General features: G+C 47.9%; 1 protein-coding gene across 1 annotated transcript in view; it reads right to left on the reverse strand.

The window, feature by feature from the left end:
- Window positions 1–15,961, reverse strand: part of LOC147669121 (uncharacterized) — a 115,317-nt gene extending 99,356 nt beyond the window's left edge. The window contains exon 1 of the mRNA XM_086948207.1: window positions 14,194–15,961. Within this exon, the coding sequence (XP_086804333.1) occupies window positions 14,194–15,934 (1,741 nt within the window). The 5' untranslated portion in view covers window positions 15,935–15,961. The remainder of the gene's footprint in view (window positions 1–14,193) is intronic.
- Between the last annotated feature and the right edge of the window lie 801 nt (window positions 15,962–16,762).

A 16,762-nucleotide genomic window follows, 5' to 3' on the forward strand; every position in this document is an offset into this window, starting at 1 on the left:
CAAACAAGAAAACTTTTTCGCAACAAATCAAGCTGAAACAATGGATAAGAGACACAAAGAACATCAACCAGAACAACCTTGCCTCACAATGTGAGAAGGCTCTTAATCCTCCCCCCCCCATAACATGGCAGATGTCAGTGTCCTAACTGGTTACTATAACTCCACGATGACCAAAGTTTTCGACCAAGCCGTTCCGCCAAAACTCAAAAGAATTCCGGACAAAGATAAAAACCCATGGTTCAGCCGAAAAATGAATGATGAGAGACACAAACTCAGATCAACGGAACCGAAATGATGGCAACATCCCTACCACCTCCATCTTTACTACTCCGGAAAGCCAGAAAGTCATACAATAAAAGTATTCTACAATCAAAAAAAAACTAGAGAATGTCAAAAATAGACCCCAAAAGTCTTTGAAATTCTGAAACAACAATCGAACAAATTGGCCAAATCCTCACTCTTAACATCGACTTCACAGCTGAGTAGTGAAGAATGTTCCTCATTCTTCGCAGCAAAATCAAATTTTCTCCAATTTGAACTTAGTACGGCGGCAATGAACTCAGCCACCCCAAAGATCATTCAAGCCACTAACTCAGTACAACATAAGCTAACTCTGCCAAAAATAACTCTCACTGGTCTACTTTCAAACTTTACAATCTCTATGGCATTACCAAATTTCTAGCGACTACCAAACTGAACAACCACTTCAATAACCCCGTCCCATCAAATTGCCTAACCCAGATGTACCATATCATCTCCCCTCTCTGGACCAAAATCATCAATGCCTCGCTAACACAGGTCACACAGGTCACTTCCCGGACTCCCTAAAAACTGGCCAAGTCACCCTTAACCTAAAACGACAGCTAACACCTCCAACCCCAACAACTTCCGGCCAATAACCAACATTCCCATGCCAGCAAAGGTCTTGGAAAAACGTGTTCAGCAACAACTGAACCAACACATCACAAACTTCAATCTACTGAACATCCACAAATCGGGTTTCAGACCTGGCCATAGCACAGAAACAGCCATCCTGCATATAGTAGACATTGCCCTGCTAGCTCTTGATCGCAATGAAACCAGCCTACTAGTCCTGCTCGACCTCTCATCAGCCTTCGATATGGTCAATTACGACAAACTTCTAAGAAGACTAGAAAACAGGATGGGTTTATCTGGCACAGTCATTCTATGGTTCAAATCCTTTCTGGAAAACAGAACTCAATCGTTCATGACCAACAAGATTCTTTCTCTCTCCTCACCTAACCTACTAAGAGTACCACAAGGCTCTATCCTAGCCCCACACTATTCAACTTGTATGTCGAACCCCTTACCGATCTACTACAGCAGGCGAACATCTCCTACCACATGTATGGGACGACACTCAACTTTACATTAAGATCACCTCCATTGAAGAGATCCAATGGTTAACGACCAACTTCCTCAAGGTAAACTCCCAAAAAACAAAATTTCTTTTAATCCCCCCCCCCAATAACTCCCGGCAAAGGAATGGACCAAAATGATCACTGCTCTGAACTGCACGCCAACCTTGGTGGACTCCACAATATCACTTGGAATCACAAGGGATAAAAACCTTAACAAGCAAACTCACATCAACTTGATGGCTAAAAATGCCCGCTTTCACCTCAGCTACATCAGAAAAATGAAGCCATTCATCGAGAACCCGGACCTCAAAACTGCAGTCCAGTCATTAGTCATATCGAGGCTGGAGTACGGATGTTCTACCCTCCCAGGGCTTCCCAAAATCTCTACCGCCTCTCTAAAAGCCTGCCTTAACGCCACAGCAAGACTCATAACAGGATCGAGGAAATTTGACCACATATCGCCACACCTGAAGGCAATCAACTGGCTACCGTATGAAGCTCGTATTCACTTAAAGATGGCTTGCATCACTCACAAGGCGTTACACCACAACACCCCCAGTACCAAGCCCAAAAACTTATCTTATCTGGAAGAAAAAGACATTCTAGGAGCGCAGATATTCTACTCCTGAATCCCTCGCGGTTCAATAAGACTAAAACCTCCAACAGAGCTGTTTCTGGAGTGGCGCCAAGAATTTGGAACTCGCTTCCGCCACTCATCAGAAAAATCACCTAAACACCTCTCTTCAAAAAGGAAGCAAATTTATTCTTGGTGAGCAAATTCCTCCAATAAAATCCACACAAACACCATGCCAGCTTACAACCTCAATCTTGCCTATACTCTCCGTCCACTGATATTTCGAATATAAGACGTGCACAATCTCAAATTGATTCTTATTGCTCAGAACAGTTCTCTACTCTGCTTTTATCCCCCATACTCTGTTATGCTATGTTGTTACTTTGTATGTGTTGTTTTTGTATACCATGTTTTTACTAAATGTGCTATTCAGACCTTGCTCACTATGTAAAGCGCTCTGATACCCTACCTTGGGTCCGGTTCGAGCCATAGAAAACTCTAAAAATAAATAAAACGCACTTGGAACGATAGCTTGAGCTACTGATTTGCTGAAAAGGCTCTGCGGGGGATTGCTGAGGTCAGAGGTTTTATGACTCTTGCAGGGCAAGTGTCAGATGGTGAGCGGATTTGACCTTTTTTTTAAAAAAAATATTTTAAGACCTTTATTAATCAACGGGAGTGTTACACAGCGTTCCGCTTACAACCCATCAGGGCCAGCCGCATGTATACTGAGTTGTTTCACAGGTATTGAACGAACACAGCCTTAGGGCCGACAACCCTGAGGTTCGGCGTCGTAAACAATCTATTTCAACATTATACAAGCATAAAAATATTTGGTTATGTGGAGGTGTGGGTCTGTAGAGTTTTCTTTTTTTTGTAATATGTGTGAACCCATGGGTATAGGGCTATATTAGCGCTCATCAATGCCTTCCAATGGATTGTGGTCCGGTGTGACACACGTGGGGAGGAATGTCAGTGAAGCTCCCCTTCCAAGAGGACATAGGAAATTAATAGTGAGGGATGAGGCTATTCAGTATCCTAGGTGTGTCGGTGAGCGAATAACTATACAGCTTAGCCATTCTGATGAGAGTGTCTGGTGTTTGTACTGGTATTCAGAAAGGATCACTTGGGCCATGACTGCTACTCTCAAAGGTCCCATGGTGTAGCGTGTACAATATCCAACTTGGAAAAGCCTGGTCCAGAGGGGAATGGGACCAGTATATCAATAAACTTTAGAACAGTAACATGGAAAAGATATGCTAAAAGGGGGGGGAATGAAGGTAGAGATTGCCATGGATTTAAGGAGGGAAGTGTGGCGCCAGCGCATCGGTAGCGCTCCAGTGGGCGGGTGGGCAAGAGACCATGGTGGGTGTCTCGCCTGTATGCCAAGTATTCAAGGGGAGAGCACCGACATAGGGGCGCGTTAGGTGTCGTAATACAGTATTGTTCGTCGGGCAATCAGTGGCAGAACCCCCTGCGATGGTCGGGCTTGCGGGGACGTGGGTGCGGAAGGGGCAACACACTCGACAATGCGGGACAGCCAGATTCGTAGCGTGTGGCGATCAAGGCATAGGGGTCATGTAGGTAGCGAGCAGTGTGGTATATGTGAAGTTTCAATTATGCGTAGGTGTTGGGGGAGGGGGAAGAGGGAAGATCGTATGAGTAGGGGAATCCATTGGGTGTGGACTTTCCTCATGGTGCCCGCTGTAGGGAGGGGAAGGGGGGGCAGTATATATCTCTTTACGTGATACCCTGTTCCACACATTTCTGTTGAAAGGACTGGAGGATGTCATCCCAGTATTGTGCGATCTGGAATTTCCTAAGGCCCGCTGTCTCTTCCCGCCGCAGGACAGTGCTCTCCTCTCGCGCCCAGTTTGTGAGCGATAGGTACCAGTGTCGGATGTGTGGGGGTGTGGCAGCCTTCCACCGCTTGGTAAGCAGTCGCTTGGCCGTGATCAGTCCAAGATCCCAGTACCGGGCTGGGACCTTGTTCAGCCGTGTGCGTTTGTATAATCCCAAGTCCTCGGCACTTGTTCTTTGGTGCAGTGTGTAAGTAGTGTGGTTACTCCATCCCAGTAATGTTGAAGGGCAGGACAGAGCCAGAGCATGTGGAGGAGGTCTGCTCCCACCAAGGAGCAGGGGCTGCAGGCAGTATCCGTAACCAAAAAGTATCTATTTATTTTGTCCGGGGTGAGGTATGCACGGTGTAGTATGTAGAGCTGTATGATTTTGAAGCGAGGGTTACGTGGGATGTTAACTGGGGCAGCCAGGACCATCGCCCATTCCCTATCCGTCTAATCCCTTCCCCTGTCCATCGCCCATTTCTCTCTCAGCTGCGCAGTGGCGGGATGAGTATGGAGAAGGAGAGCTTGTGCCAGCCAGTGGATAATGTGCGTGCCATTGCCCATAACATGGAGGTATTGTATAAGATGGTGTGTGGGCAGCTCATCAGATATGTCGCCCCAGGCGGCAGTCAGCATGTGGGTGAGGGACGCATGTAATAGGAACTGCCCAGCTGGGAGAGATGTGTCTTCTACGAGATTGGCGAAGGGGAGGAGGGCGCCATCAGAGTATAGGTCCCCTAGTGTTTCCACTCCCACAGCGGTCCAGCTGTCAAGCCCCACGGCCGTCAAAGACCCCGCTGTAGTCGGGGTATCCAGTAGCGGGAGTATCGGGGCATACGGTATTGTCTCCCGGGTTAGGCGCAGGCAGCGGAGGAAACATCTGCGCGCCACCGCAAGATACAGTTGTGAGGGGCGGGGAGCTTGGGTCAGCGGGTGAAACAGGACTTGGATCTGTAACTGGGACCAGACAGTGGTGTCCGAGGCGGTGTCCCCCAAGTTCTTACCACCCAGCCATCCCGACACCCATTGCATTTGTGCCGCTAGATAATATAGCTCCATGTTGGGAGCAGCCAGTCCCCCGTCTCGGTAGGCATATATAGTTTCGCCAGCGCGGGCGACCCTTATTCCAGATCAGGTCGCGCAGTAGGACTTCAAGGTCGCGAAACACCCAGTTAGGGACGTAGGATGGAATATTGGCAAAGTAATACAGTAGCCGCGGCAGGATTATTATTTTTGTTAGAGCTACGCGGCTGGGAACGTTCAGTGGTAATGTTTTCCAGAACCCTATTTGTGATCGGATGGATGCGATCGCTCGTCCCAGGTTTCCCTCCAATATATCTGCAGGTTCAAGGTAAATGTGGATCCCAAGATATCTGAATGCCGTGGGATACCATTGTATTCTCTCGCCACCGATGCGTATCTCGCTCTCGGGAGCATTCGGGTCAAAGGAGTAAGCTCCTGATTTGGTCCAATTTACTTTCAAGCCCGACATTTCCTCAAAGGTGCAAAAAATGTCAGTTAGGGACGCCGGAACATCACTCAGGTCCTTGATATAGAGGAGGAGATTGTCCGCATATAATGACACCGCATGCAGGCCATCCACCATTGGTATACCCCACTCCGCCCCTCGGGACCTGAGCATCGCAGCCAGGGGCTCCACAACTAAAGCGAACAGTAAGGGCGATAGTGGGCAACCCTGTCTGGTGCCCCTCTGTACACGTATTCGGTCAGAGAGCAGTGTGCCAGTGCGGACACGGACCGTGGGTCTGCGGTATAGGAGGCCAACCATGGTCTCATAATTGTCCCCCAGTTCAAATTTGTCCATGACTGCTCGTAGGTAAGGCCATTCCACCGAGTCAAACGCCTTCTCTAGGTCTAGTATCAGGCACCCGGCTCGCGGCCACCGACTTGTGACGTACTCTTGTATGCGGAAGAGACGGCGGATGTTATGGGACGTGTGGCGCGTCGGTACAAACCCGTTCTGGTCGTGGTGTACCAGTGTGGGTAACATGGGGGCTAGACGTCTGGCAAGCGTGGAAGCGAGAATTTTATAGTGCGTGTTGAGGAGGGCTAAAGGACGGTAGGAACCCATGCGCTCGCCATCTCTGTTGAGTTTGAGCAGAGATACAAGGGTAGCTTCATCAAGTGTCGGGGGCAGGGAGAAGTCGTCCGTGGCCGCAGCGTACATTTTCATCAGGTGGGGGATAAGGATGTCCGAGGTGGCCTTGTAGAATTCGGCTGGCAAGCCATCCGGTCCCGGAGATTTGCCATTCGAGAGATTGAAAATGGTGTCGCGGAGTTCCTCGGGGTCCAGAGGTGCTCCAAGGTCATCTTGCTGCGCAGCCGTGAGGGTGGGCAGCTGCAAGGTCGAGAGATATTCGGCTATGTCAGACAGTGGGACGCGCAGCCGGGAACGATACAGCCCCGAGTAGTGACCAGTAAATGCATTGTTTATTTGGCGCTGGGTGTAAAGTGAACCACCTCCCTCTTTTTGTATTACTGAGATGGGGGTCGTACGATCCTCCCGTTCAATCAGCCAAGTCAACAGTTTGCCAGGCCTATCACCCTGCCGATGCATGCGGGCAGAGTGCGCCGCGAAGTTAACGTTACGTAAGCGTTCCAAGGTGAGCGGATTTGACCTTGATCATAAATTATGGAGCTTGTTTATTTCTTCAAAAAAGGATAGGGTTCTTTTCAGACTCACCTTCAGAATTACTGCTGCTGTAATGGTTTATACTATCTTTAAAGCAACCACAAGAAGATGTTGGACGGAGAACTGAAACTTTTCAGACACTCACCCCCAGTTGCAGATCTGGGTTGAATTTATCATCGTTCTTTAGCTCACTCTGCCACCCTAGTTCAGACCCAGCCATATGCAAATCAGTGGTGACCCTGTTCCTCATGGGGCCAGTCCAGGCTGAACTGCCAAGCCAGGTCTTCCCTGGACTGGAAACAAGCAGCCTGGGACCGGTTTTAGGGTAACACCCCTCATCAGCTAGGCTTGCTTGAATCCAGTGGCAAAGTGAGCAAGGGATCCACGTCTGGGCATACCCTGCCAACTTAGGGTGAATAAAACAACCACAAGAAGATGATGGACGGAGCGCTCAAACTTTTCAGACACTCACTCCCCAGTCACAGATCTGGATTGAATTCATCATTGTTCTTTAGCTTGGTTGGGACCAGGACCAAAGTTCGAGCAGGAGAAGGTCGGTAGCGTCCCGGATCGTCCAGGAGCAGTGGTGCAGAAGATGAAGGAGGCCATTCGAAAAGCCACTGCACAGCGGGACTTACAGGTAAGTCAGGTGGTTCTCCTTCTAAGGAGGAGGTCGCAAGGGCCTGGGAACTTCAGGAGCAGGAACGGCTGGACGCTGCTGGGTCCGGGTGCAGAGCGAAGATGTCAGCCAGGCGTTGTGCACCTTGAGGTCCTCACGGTGAGGATCAGACAACTCAGAAAGGCGATCTCGGGACAGTTGGGTCACTCAGGAAGTGGGTCTCGGGTGTCTTGACGTCCCTTGACAGGTGCTTGCTTCTGGTACAGGGGAAGCAGGTGGTAGCCAATAGGCTACTTACGTTTAGAGTGTCTACACTCTCTAATGACCATTTCATCTGGGTAGAGGCGCTACTCACGATGGTGGAGTTTCAGGAGAGGGGTTCACCTTGCCTGCCCTAAAGGTGGTGTAGGCTAAGTGGGGACCCTCCTTCTCAAGGCGGCATTGCCGTTGAAGCTTCCCGCCCAGGAAGACCATCCTGTCCTGGAGGAGGTGTGAAGCACCTCCGCTTAGAGCAGGCTTTGTTCCTGGCCTCTGCGAGTGCTGGCTCTCACCCCATGATGTCAGAAACGTGTGTGGTGGTGGTAGACTGGCTAAAACAAGTCAGGAGCCACACCAGTGCTTGGTAGGTTTTCAGGGGTTCCTGTAAAAGGGTCTCTTGTCTGAATCCATTATGAAATCTACCACTGGCATCAGTGAGGATTTATTAAGATGAGATGTTTGGTCCCAAACATCTTTCCTTTTTTTTTGCAGAGTTTTAAATAGCGCGAACTTGACCCGAATAGGGTATCATAGCGCTTTATATAGCACCAGTAATGTTACATGAGGACACACATTCATTTTTGTTAGGCACGGGGAGATTGAGTGATTTGCCCAGAATCACAGGATGTTCAGCGTCATTGCCGAGACTCAAACCCAGTTCCCCAGATTCGAAGTGGACCACTCTAGCCGTTAGGCCAACTCCCCTTCTTAGAAATCAACGGAGACATAATGGAGCTAGGAAACTCGTTTTGACAGGTATCCACCACATCTACTCTTTATGGCATCCCTGTTCAATTCAATTACAACATCCCCAAGTAGGCTGGACATTTATTTATTTATAAAGTTTTATATAGCGCGAATAAGATCCCGAAGGATATCAGAGCGCTTTACAATAGGTTGGAAGAGAGGACAAACATGAAATGTACACAGCAATTGTAAAAATAAAACGATAAACAGTAAACAGTGGTACACGTAAAGAGTATAGTATTAACAAGACAATCCGTGACTGTTAGTTGTGCCATGGAGTTAGAAACCAAGAACAACCACCTTATGAATGCCTCCACCGTTGTAGGGGCATATCTGCTCAAGCTGATATGCCCACATATAGGATATAGTGCACCCTGCCTTAGATCTCAAGGCCTGCAGTAGCAATGACTTACCTATACCTTATGCGGTGTATGAGGGCATGGCACACAGGGCTGTGTGCCATGTCCCATCTTCGGATATTCTCTGCACCAAGACATGCAGCCTGCAATGGAGGAGTGCTTAGCCTTAGTGATGGGTCCCTGGGGTGGCACAGTCAGTGCTGCAGCCCCAGAAGACCCTTTTCAGTACCCATGCCCTCGGCACCAGGGGTACCATATAATATTAGGAACTTACAGGGGCAATTGAAGTGGTGCCAATCGTGGTACAGATTTAGGAAACAAGATCTGGCTCCAGGTTAACAGGAACCTAGTGCACTTACAGTTCAAAACTACATCAGAGATCAGCAAAAACATGGGGGCCTACCATGTCACAAGAGGCACTTTCCCACACTTGCAAACTTGTGTATCTTTATTGGACACTGATAGGGTTTCAGACCAAGCACCAGGTCTCTGAAAATCACAAATGTCCACCAGGGTCCAAGGCCAATTGAATGGTTTCGCAGTCATTTGTCCAAGGTTTGCAGACCTCATGGGCCACAATGTGGGTCCCTTGCTCACTTTCCCGCTGGATTCAAGCTATCCTGGCTGATGACGGCTGATTAGCCAGAAACCGGTCCCAGGATGCTTGTTTCCGGTCCAGGGAAGACATGGCTTGGCACTTCGGGCTGGACTGTTGCCATGAGGCACAGGGTCAGACTGATTTGCATATGGCCATGTCTGAACTGGGGTGGTGGAGTGAGCTAAAGAATGAGGATGGATTAAACCCAGATCAGTTGACAGGGGGTGAGTGTTTGATTTGCTACAACGCTCCGTCCATTATCCCCTTGGGAATCACAATGTAGAACCCAGATTCAGTCTTAAAATCAGCATTTTTTTTCTCCAATGTTAACATTAGGCAGCTCCTGTTCCAGGAAGAGACAGGATGGCACCACATCTCCTTAAGGCTTTAGTATTAATACGATGGGAGGAACAAGTCACTTTATCCTGTAATGGTTCGATTTGTAGCCAGCCAATCAGGGAGCTTCAGGTCAGAGGACCCAACTTTGGGTTTATGTAAACGAAATGGACGACAAGAGAAAAAGCTCCTCAATCCAATCGGATTTAATATATTTTTACATTTGGTCCTCAAGTTCAGATTCACTGACCATTTCTAGGCTAAAGATCCAGCTCGCTTTAATTTAATTGACGAGTGTCTTGATTTGAAGCCCACAAAAAACACACTTTTCAAATGCTCAACTTCACAAACACAACTGATGGATTTGTAGCAAATGAATCAAAGGCCCTTCCATGAGTAATGTTTGTTGTAATTTTGTTCAGCCTTTTTTCTGTAGCTCTATTAATAGCTTTTTCAATGGGAACTAAATGGAAAATGGCACTTGGCCACTCACTTGACAGACATGCATAAAACTAGCCAAGCCACACCCAAAAAGGTTTGTGCAGATTCACTGCACTGTCCCAAAGTTATTATATGTTCATATATTTATATTACATGGGATTCTGTAATCCCTGTATAAAAGGCAGTCTCATAGGGCCAGATGTACGACTCTCAGAAGGGTGGTAGAGCACTCGCACACAAGTAGGGGTCCCTAAGGGACCCCTTCCTCTTTGTGAATGGATGCACAAATTTTTTTAAGGGCAGGCAGTGGTTCCAGGGACTACTGCCTGCCCTTAAAAAATTAAACTGAAAAGCTTAATCTTTCTTTTTAAATGCATCCCGTTTTCCTTTAAGGAAAGCGGGCTGCATTTTTCTTTTAAAAACTACTTTGACAAAGCAGTCCAAGACAGGGTGGTCTGCTGACCCCAGCAGGCCACCATCCCTGGGAGTGCCAGCCATTCCCAATGGGGTCGCACATTGTGACAGCCTCATTAATATTCATGGAGCATGCAATTTGCGACCCTACTGGGAATCGCAAACATTGTCTGAGACAATGTTGTACGTTGGGATTTGCGACTCGGAATTAAACGCAATTTGCGAGTCGCAAATCCCAATGGCCGTACATCTAGCCATAATTTCTTTATAATCAGCAACTTGTGACGCAGCAAGTCGCTGAATAAAAAGATTCAGAGCTCAACTATTATAAGTTATTACCATCGAGTTCTGAGGTCAATGCCTGCTGCAAGAGTCAGCAGCCAGGGTGAATGGCAGGTCAGGTCATGAAACATGTTAGAAATGGGGGTCTCTAGTTGGCAATGGCTGGCGCCAATGTCCAAATATGGACCCTTCTTCCCAAGTCAGGTCAAGTGGCCTACCCCCTTTGACAACCCCTGCTCAACCCTGTGGTAACGTAGCACGAGCAGTTAGGCCTATCGCAGAGGCAGTGTGTGAAGCATTTATGACGATGCACAATAAGGCAGTAACAACACCACAAAAGGACACAACTCATGTAGGTATAGAAAAATAATATCTTCATCTAAGGTTTAACTCAAGACTCTCAAAGCGTTTTAGCAAGCTACAATGCACGTAAACCAGTAGGGACTCAAAAAGCCAATAACGTATTCACAAGACGTGACACTGACTGAGTACAAGGTCGGGGCCCACGCGACCCATTGCGCACCAGATACCTGCCGAGTCGGTGACAGGCGGACTCCTGGTGACAAGTCATGGATGCAGGTCTCCGCAGCGTGCACACACAATGATTCGGTCACTCGGGGACATGCGGGCTCTCAGCAGCACGTAGCTGTGGCGGCCCAGGCTGGTGGTGGTGACTCTCGTCTTGCAGCTCAGTGGTGGTCTCACAGCGGCAGCAGCTCTCGCTTATCTGCAGTGGCCCACGAGACGATAGTGACAGTCCTCAACAATGGTGAACAAGATGCGGGCACTCAGCGGCAGCAGCTCTTTCTTAGCTGCGACGGCCCACAGGACAAATCACGATGAGGCAACGTTGGCAAAGGTGCGGGCACTCATTGGCAGCAACTCTCTCTTAGCTGTGGCGGCCCACAGGACATATCCCAATGATGCAAAGTTGGCAAAAGTGCGGGCACTCAGCTGCAGCAGCTCTCTCTTAGCTGCGGCAGCCCACAGGACGAATCACAATGATGCAAAGTTGGCAAAGGTGCGGGCACTCAGGGGCACCAGCTCTCTCTTAGCTACAGAAGCCCACAGGACGAAGGATGGTCTCGACCAGGCTGGCACAACGTGGGAAATCAGCGGCTACAGTCTCTTAGCTGCAGCGGCCCACACATATTCAGCGAAGGTTCTGAAGGTTCAAATTCAGGCAGGCTCGCAGCGGCCCGCACAGATGCAGCGAAGTTTCCCAGTCCGTGTTCCACACAGTAGAACTAGAGGCTGCGGATTGCTCGACAGAGGATTCACCCGTAAGCAGAATTCCTCACACAGGAATTCTGACGGCTGACGGGGTGAAGTCTAATGTTCCTGATACTTCGGCAGAGGCCGCTCTCGATTCAGGCCCTCTGGAAGTTTTTTCAGCAAGCTTGGTGAAAGCTTCGAAAGTCCTTTCCTCTGTTCACTCGGACAGAGTTTTGTCTTGACATCTACAAGGAACACACCTGGACAAGGTTCCAGGGCAGCGTTATACCTAAAAAGTCTTTGTTCTCTAAAGCCACAAATCAATAAATCCAGTCAGAACCAGTTTGGTGGGGTCGGGGAGCACTTGGTTTACGAGGCGACATCCTGCGCTTTCAGAATGCGGGGGTCTGCTATCAGACGCCCAGATGGAGCCATCATTCACCTTGCCAGGCACTGCCTTGCTCAGATCAAAGAGTCACCCCTCCCTGAATACCAATCTCTCTCTCAAGCAGGTCTGACCAAGCTCGACCTGCTGCTCCAAAACCAGACGGCCAATACATGTGCTACCAAAGCCTACATGAAACTCAGGCAAGAAAATACTGCGTTTCCAGAAGAGACATTTTCAAACATGGGATATATAAATGGTTCTTACTAAAAGGTGTATCTCAATGTCCTGAGCATAAACATATCAAACTTGAAGGTCATATCAGATTATGGGGGTTAGATAGGATTATAGAAGGTAATCGTAAACCTGCCCATTCTGGCCTATGAGATCGAACAGCTTCATGATAGTAACAGTGAAATGGAGGGTAACTCGCTATTAGAACATGCTACACAGACCTATGCATTATGGTTATCCTAATTCATACAGTCATTTTACACAAGGAGCATTCGCGCTGTGGCACTGATTAGCAGTGGCACGGCGCACAGAGCATCTAAATCCAGCCAACATAAAAGATAGGAAGCGAAAAGAGGAAGGGAGACCCACGCCAATGATGCCAGGTCAAACAAAACATAATTAAAGCAGCTGCTTAAAGCAACAAATGGAACGTTGATTTTCTTTCTTCTGCTCTATTTTGCTAGTTTACTCTGACAAGCAGAGAGAACATGCTTATTTATTCAACTCCTTAGATAGAGGAAAGGTGGAATCGTGGAATCTTTCTGCATGTTTCTACATGTTCCGAGGTACTGCAGCTTTTTTTTATGATTTGTATTGAACGGTTTCTAATATTTGTGTGCAAAAAATATCCCACAGGTTTTTGCTGCGTTTAATTTTGCACTAGAGGCTTTATTTTTATTCTTGTTTGCAAACATGTTTGCTTTTTCATATGAAAGAGCTTCGCAACAAGGTTTTAAGTGGTTTGTGGGAAAGATGAATAACCTTATAAAGTAACTCTGCCTTCGGCCTCATTCGTCTATATAGTTATGGAACTCCTCGCTGACATGCAATATCCTTATAATGTGTGGCCGGAGGTACTTTATCCCTAATATATTTTCACTGAATAAGGTTAAAGTGAAATTATTGTTGGTTTTGTTATAACACCTTAATGGATCTTTAAAAACAAAAAACAAAAAAAATTCTTAAAAAACAAGGGTAAAGTGCATTCATAGTTAAAACTTAAAACTGATCAAACCACTGCAATATGTAAGTTATAGTTAGAACCACAATCCATAACTCGCACTACCGGAGTGCAAACCCTAACTCAGAATGTTACGTTTGATGATGCGATTACATTTTACATTGTTAAAGAGTTTACTAAAGCAGAATGCTGCTGTAGGGAGATCATGGCTACTTTTATCTTCCCTTAAAACCATTCTAGCACACTTGGGACTGAGCTAGAATTCGGGTGGGTGAACTCACAAGTCACATACAACAAATCACGTAGTGTATGTGTCTTTCACAACGAGGCCGTGTGCACTCTTGGAGAACCCTGCAGTGGCAAGAACATCCCTGGTTGGCCCTGCTGTTGAGGCAGAATACATACTAGGATTTTTATATCAGAAACTGGAGACGACTGCGTCTTACCCAATGTAACTGTGCAACTGGAAACACAGTTCCCTCTCTATACTGCGCATGTCTGCTATTCTCAATGAACACCACATCACTTGTATCCGACTATTACGTATGATTCTGGCTAGTCATTCCTCCCATGAATAGCACTATGTCCAGTTCCTCAGCCTGGAATAGGGACCGACAAGGAAGGCTAGAGCTACTGGCCTACTTGTCTCATGCAGAGTGCCTTAACCAGGCCCGTGTCTGCACAGGAAGTATGCAGTCCTGTGTGGAAACAGAGAAGAATGCAGGGACACTTCTGCACCCAGTGTACTCTGGGGGTCAGTATCGCTCAGTGGGTTCCACCCAAACCCAAATGATCCCCTCAGAGACTTTCTAAAATCTGCTAATATGCATTCTAAAGAGGTTACGTGTGTTAGTATACCCTCCGCGTGTCCATGTATAGCTAAACACATACCTGGGGTGGCTTTGGACGGCAATAAATGTGACTGTGTTGGTCCTGTCTCTACTGAGTCTGAGGGGCCGTCTTCGTCTGCAGTAATTGTGTCCAGTTCTAGGCATGATGGGGGCACAGGCTGACTCCGCTCTTCAGGACAGAGCAGTCCTGGCTTGCAGTTCTGATGTGGACGCTGTGATTCAGGATGCAGTGGTGCAAGTATGTAGCTCTGATCTGAGCCTTGTGCCTCAGTACAGGCTGGTTCTAGCCTGTACTTCAGATTTGAATCCTGCTCCTCTGGGTGCAGTTGTTCCGCCGTGTTGTTCTGATCTGTTTTTTGTGCTTCAGGAAGCACCGATTCTCTCTCTCGATCCAGTGCAGCAGTGTGCAGTGGTTCCACCGTGTTGTTCTGATCTGAACCCGGTGCATCTGCACAGGTCTGTTCTAGCTTGTCCTTCTGCTCTGGTTCCTGTGCTTCAGGATGCATAGATTTTACCTCGTAGTTCACGTTTGGGTCCTGCTCATAAGGAAGTTCCTGCTGCAAACATACGTTTTGCTGTAGGCGCTGGGTTTGTTGTGAACCCAACTCATCAAAGGACAATAGCCCAGACTCTAAGTGTTCGTCTGATGACATCCCATCAGGTGACAAGGGTTGTAAGCTGCGGTTCTCCTGGGGATCTTGGCAATCAGAACACATCAATTCTTCCTCCAAAGGATCATCAGGTTCCTTCTCATTTGCTAGCACAGGTTGTACACAGTAGTTTGGCTGTGGTTCGTGTCCTAGAGGAAATAGTGGGTGTGGGCAGAGGTTTGGTTGCTGGGCCCAGCTTTTACTAGATAATGAGGATGGTTCTTGTTTCAGCGGCTCATCTGGCTCCCTCTCTTCTGCGAACGCTGACTGTACGCTCTGGTCTTGCTCTGGTGCCTGGCCAACAACAAATTCTGAGGGAAAACACAGGCTTGCCTCCAGTGGTCTGCCTGGAGGATCTGTCTGAGGGCATCTGGGTAGAGTACAATCTTGCTGTAGTCCATTTCCATCTGGAAACCCAGGTTGCATGCACTGGTCTCGCTGCGACTCGTGTACATCTGGAAACCCAGGCTGCATGCACTCTTCCGCCTGCGACTCGTGTACATCTGGAAACCCAGGCTGCATGCGCTGGTCTTGCTTCGACTCATGTACATCTGGAAACCCAGGTTGCAAGCACTTGTCCTCCCATGGGTCACGTCGATCTGGGAGCACTGGCTGTAGACAAAGGTTTGGCTCCTCTGGACGCCCTTGAACACTGGTCTTAGAAGAGAGCGTACACTTCTGCTTTGGTGCATGCCCATCAGAGAACACTGTCTGAGGACACAAGCTGGGTTCCACTGGCCTGTCCAGTTGCGGTGTCGCAGGAGACCAGCTAACAGCACAATCTCTAATGCTCGCCGGACAGACCACCTCCAAAGTCACTCCAGCATTATCTAGGGAACCTTGATCCTTTTCTATCCAGATTTTCTTAATCAGCCCAGCGACTCTAAAAGGTACGCCCTCCACAGTATTCAGCAAGTTATCCAGTTTGGCTTCCAACTCCTCCAGCATGGATAAAAGGATAATGTTGGGTGGGTTCTCTGAAAGCGGTTCCAGGTCCCGGTCCCTCTGAGCATCATTTTGAGATCCCGAAGCGGAGGCGTTATGGAGAGGTAAAGATGGGACTGTGGCTCTTACGGATTCACGTGAACATTGCGCTGTCACTTTCTTTCCTGGAGCCCGTCTTCTCTCCATTCCAGTATTTTGATTTTCAAGTCTCAAGTGTCTGCAGAGGAAAGGAAAAGAGAAAAGACAACACGTTATCACTGGACAGTTAGGTCAAAATATTCTTTCCTGTCTCACCAAGTCCGGTGTGATCAGAGAACATCGCTCATTTCTAAAACCACCCAAAAATTCAATCATTAAAATTTCACAATGCCCATAACCTAGTCCATGTATTATGAAAGAAACTGATTTGAAACGTGTTTCCAGCCCAATAAGCTTGATTTCGATCTTGGCAGTATGGTTTAGCCATCACTTTTTTGACTTGCATGCCTTCTTGGCAGTCCATCCACTCCATTTAGATGTTGGCGGGTCCATAGACAAAAGAACGCCAGAGTTCCACCGACGCCGCCAGGAATTTTCAACTGAATTGAGGGTGTAAGAGGCAGAAGCGGCTGTTGGAGGCACTCCAGTCAAGGTGATCGGCGAGCTAATCACGCTGTAGCTTTCTGTCGAACCAACCATGGCTGGAATCCCTCCTAATTTTAGTTGGAATCAAAGGAAATGAGGAATAAAAACGTTACTTTTTTGTGTTTTCCATTACTGTTTCTGTCTTTAATCCCTTCTTCAAGGTTCCACCTCTCCTGCTTCGACAGCATCACGATGCCAAATGACTCTGTTGTCGCCGGGATCTGAGGTAAGCTACTTATACATTTGTCTTACTATGAATCAATCAATCAATCAATCAATCAATCAGAGTACTTGTAAAGCGCGCTACTTACCTGTGAGGGTCTCGAGGTGCTGAGGGGAGGGGGTGCCGCTACTGCTCGAAGAGCAAGCTCTTGAGAAGTCTTCTGAAGG

The sequence above is a fragment of the Lissotriton vulgaris genome, unplaced genomic scaffold (assembly GCF_964263255.1).
Source record: "Lissotriton vulgaris unplaced genomic scaffold, aLisVul1.2 SCAFFOLD_1759, whole genome shotgun sequence".
NCBI lineage: Eukaryota > Metazoa > Chordata > Amphibia > Caudata > Salamandridae > Lissotriton > Lissotriton vulgaris.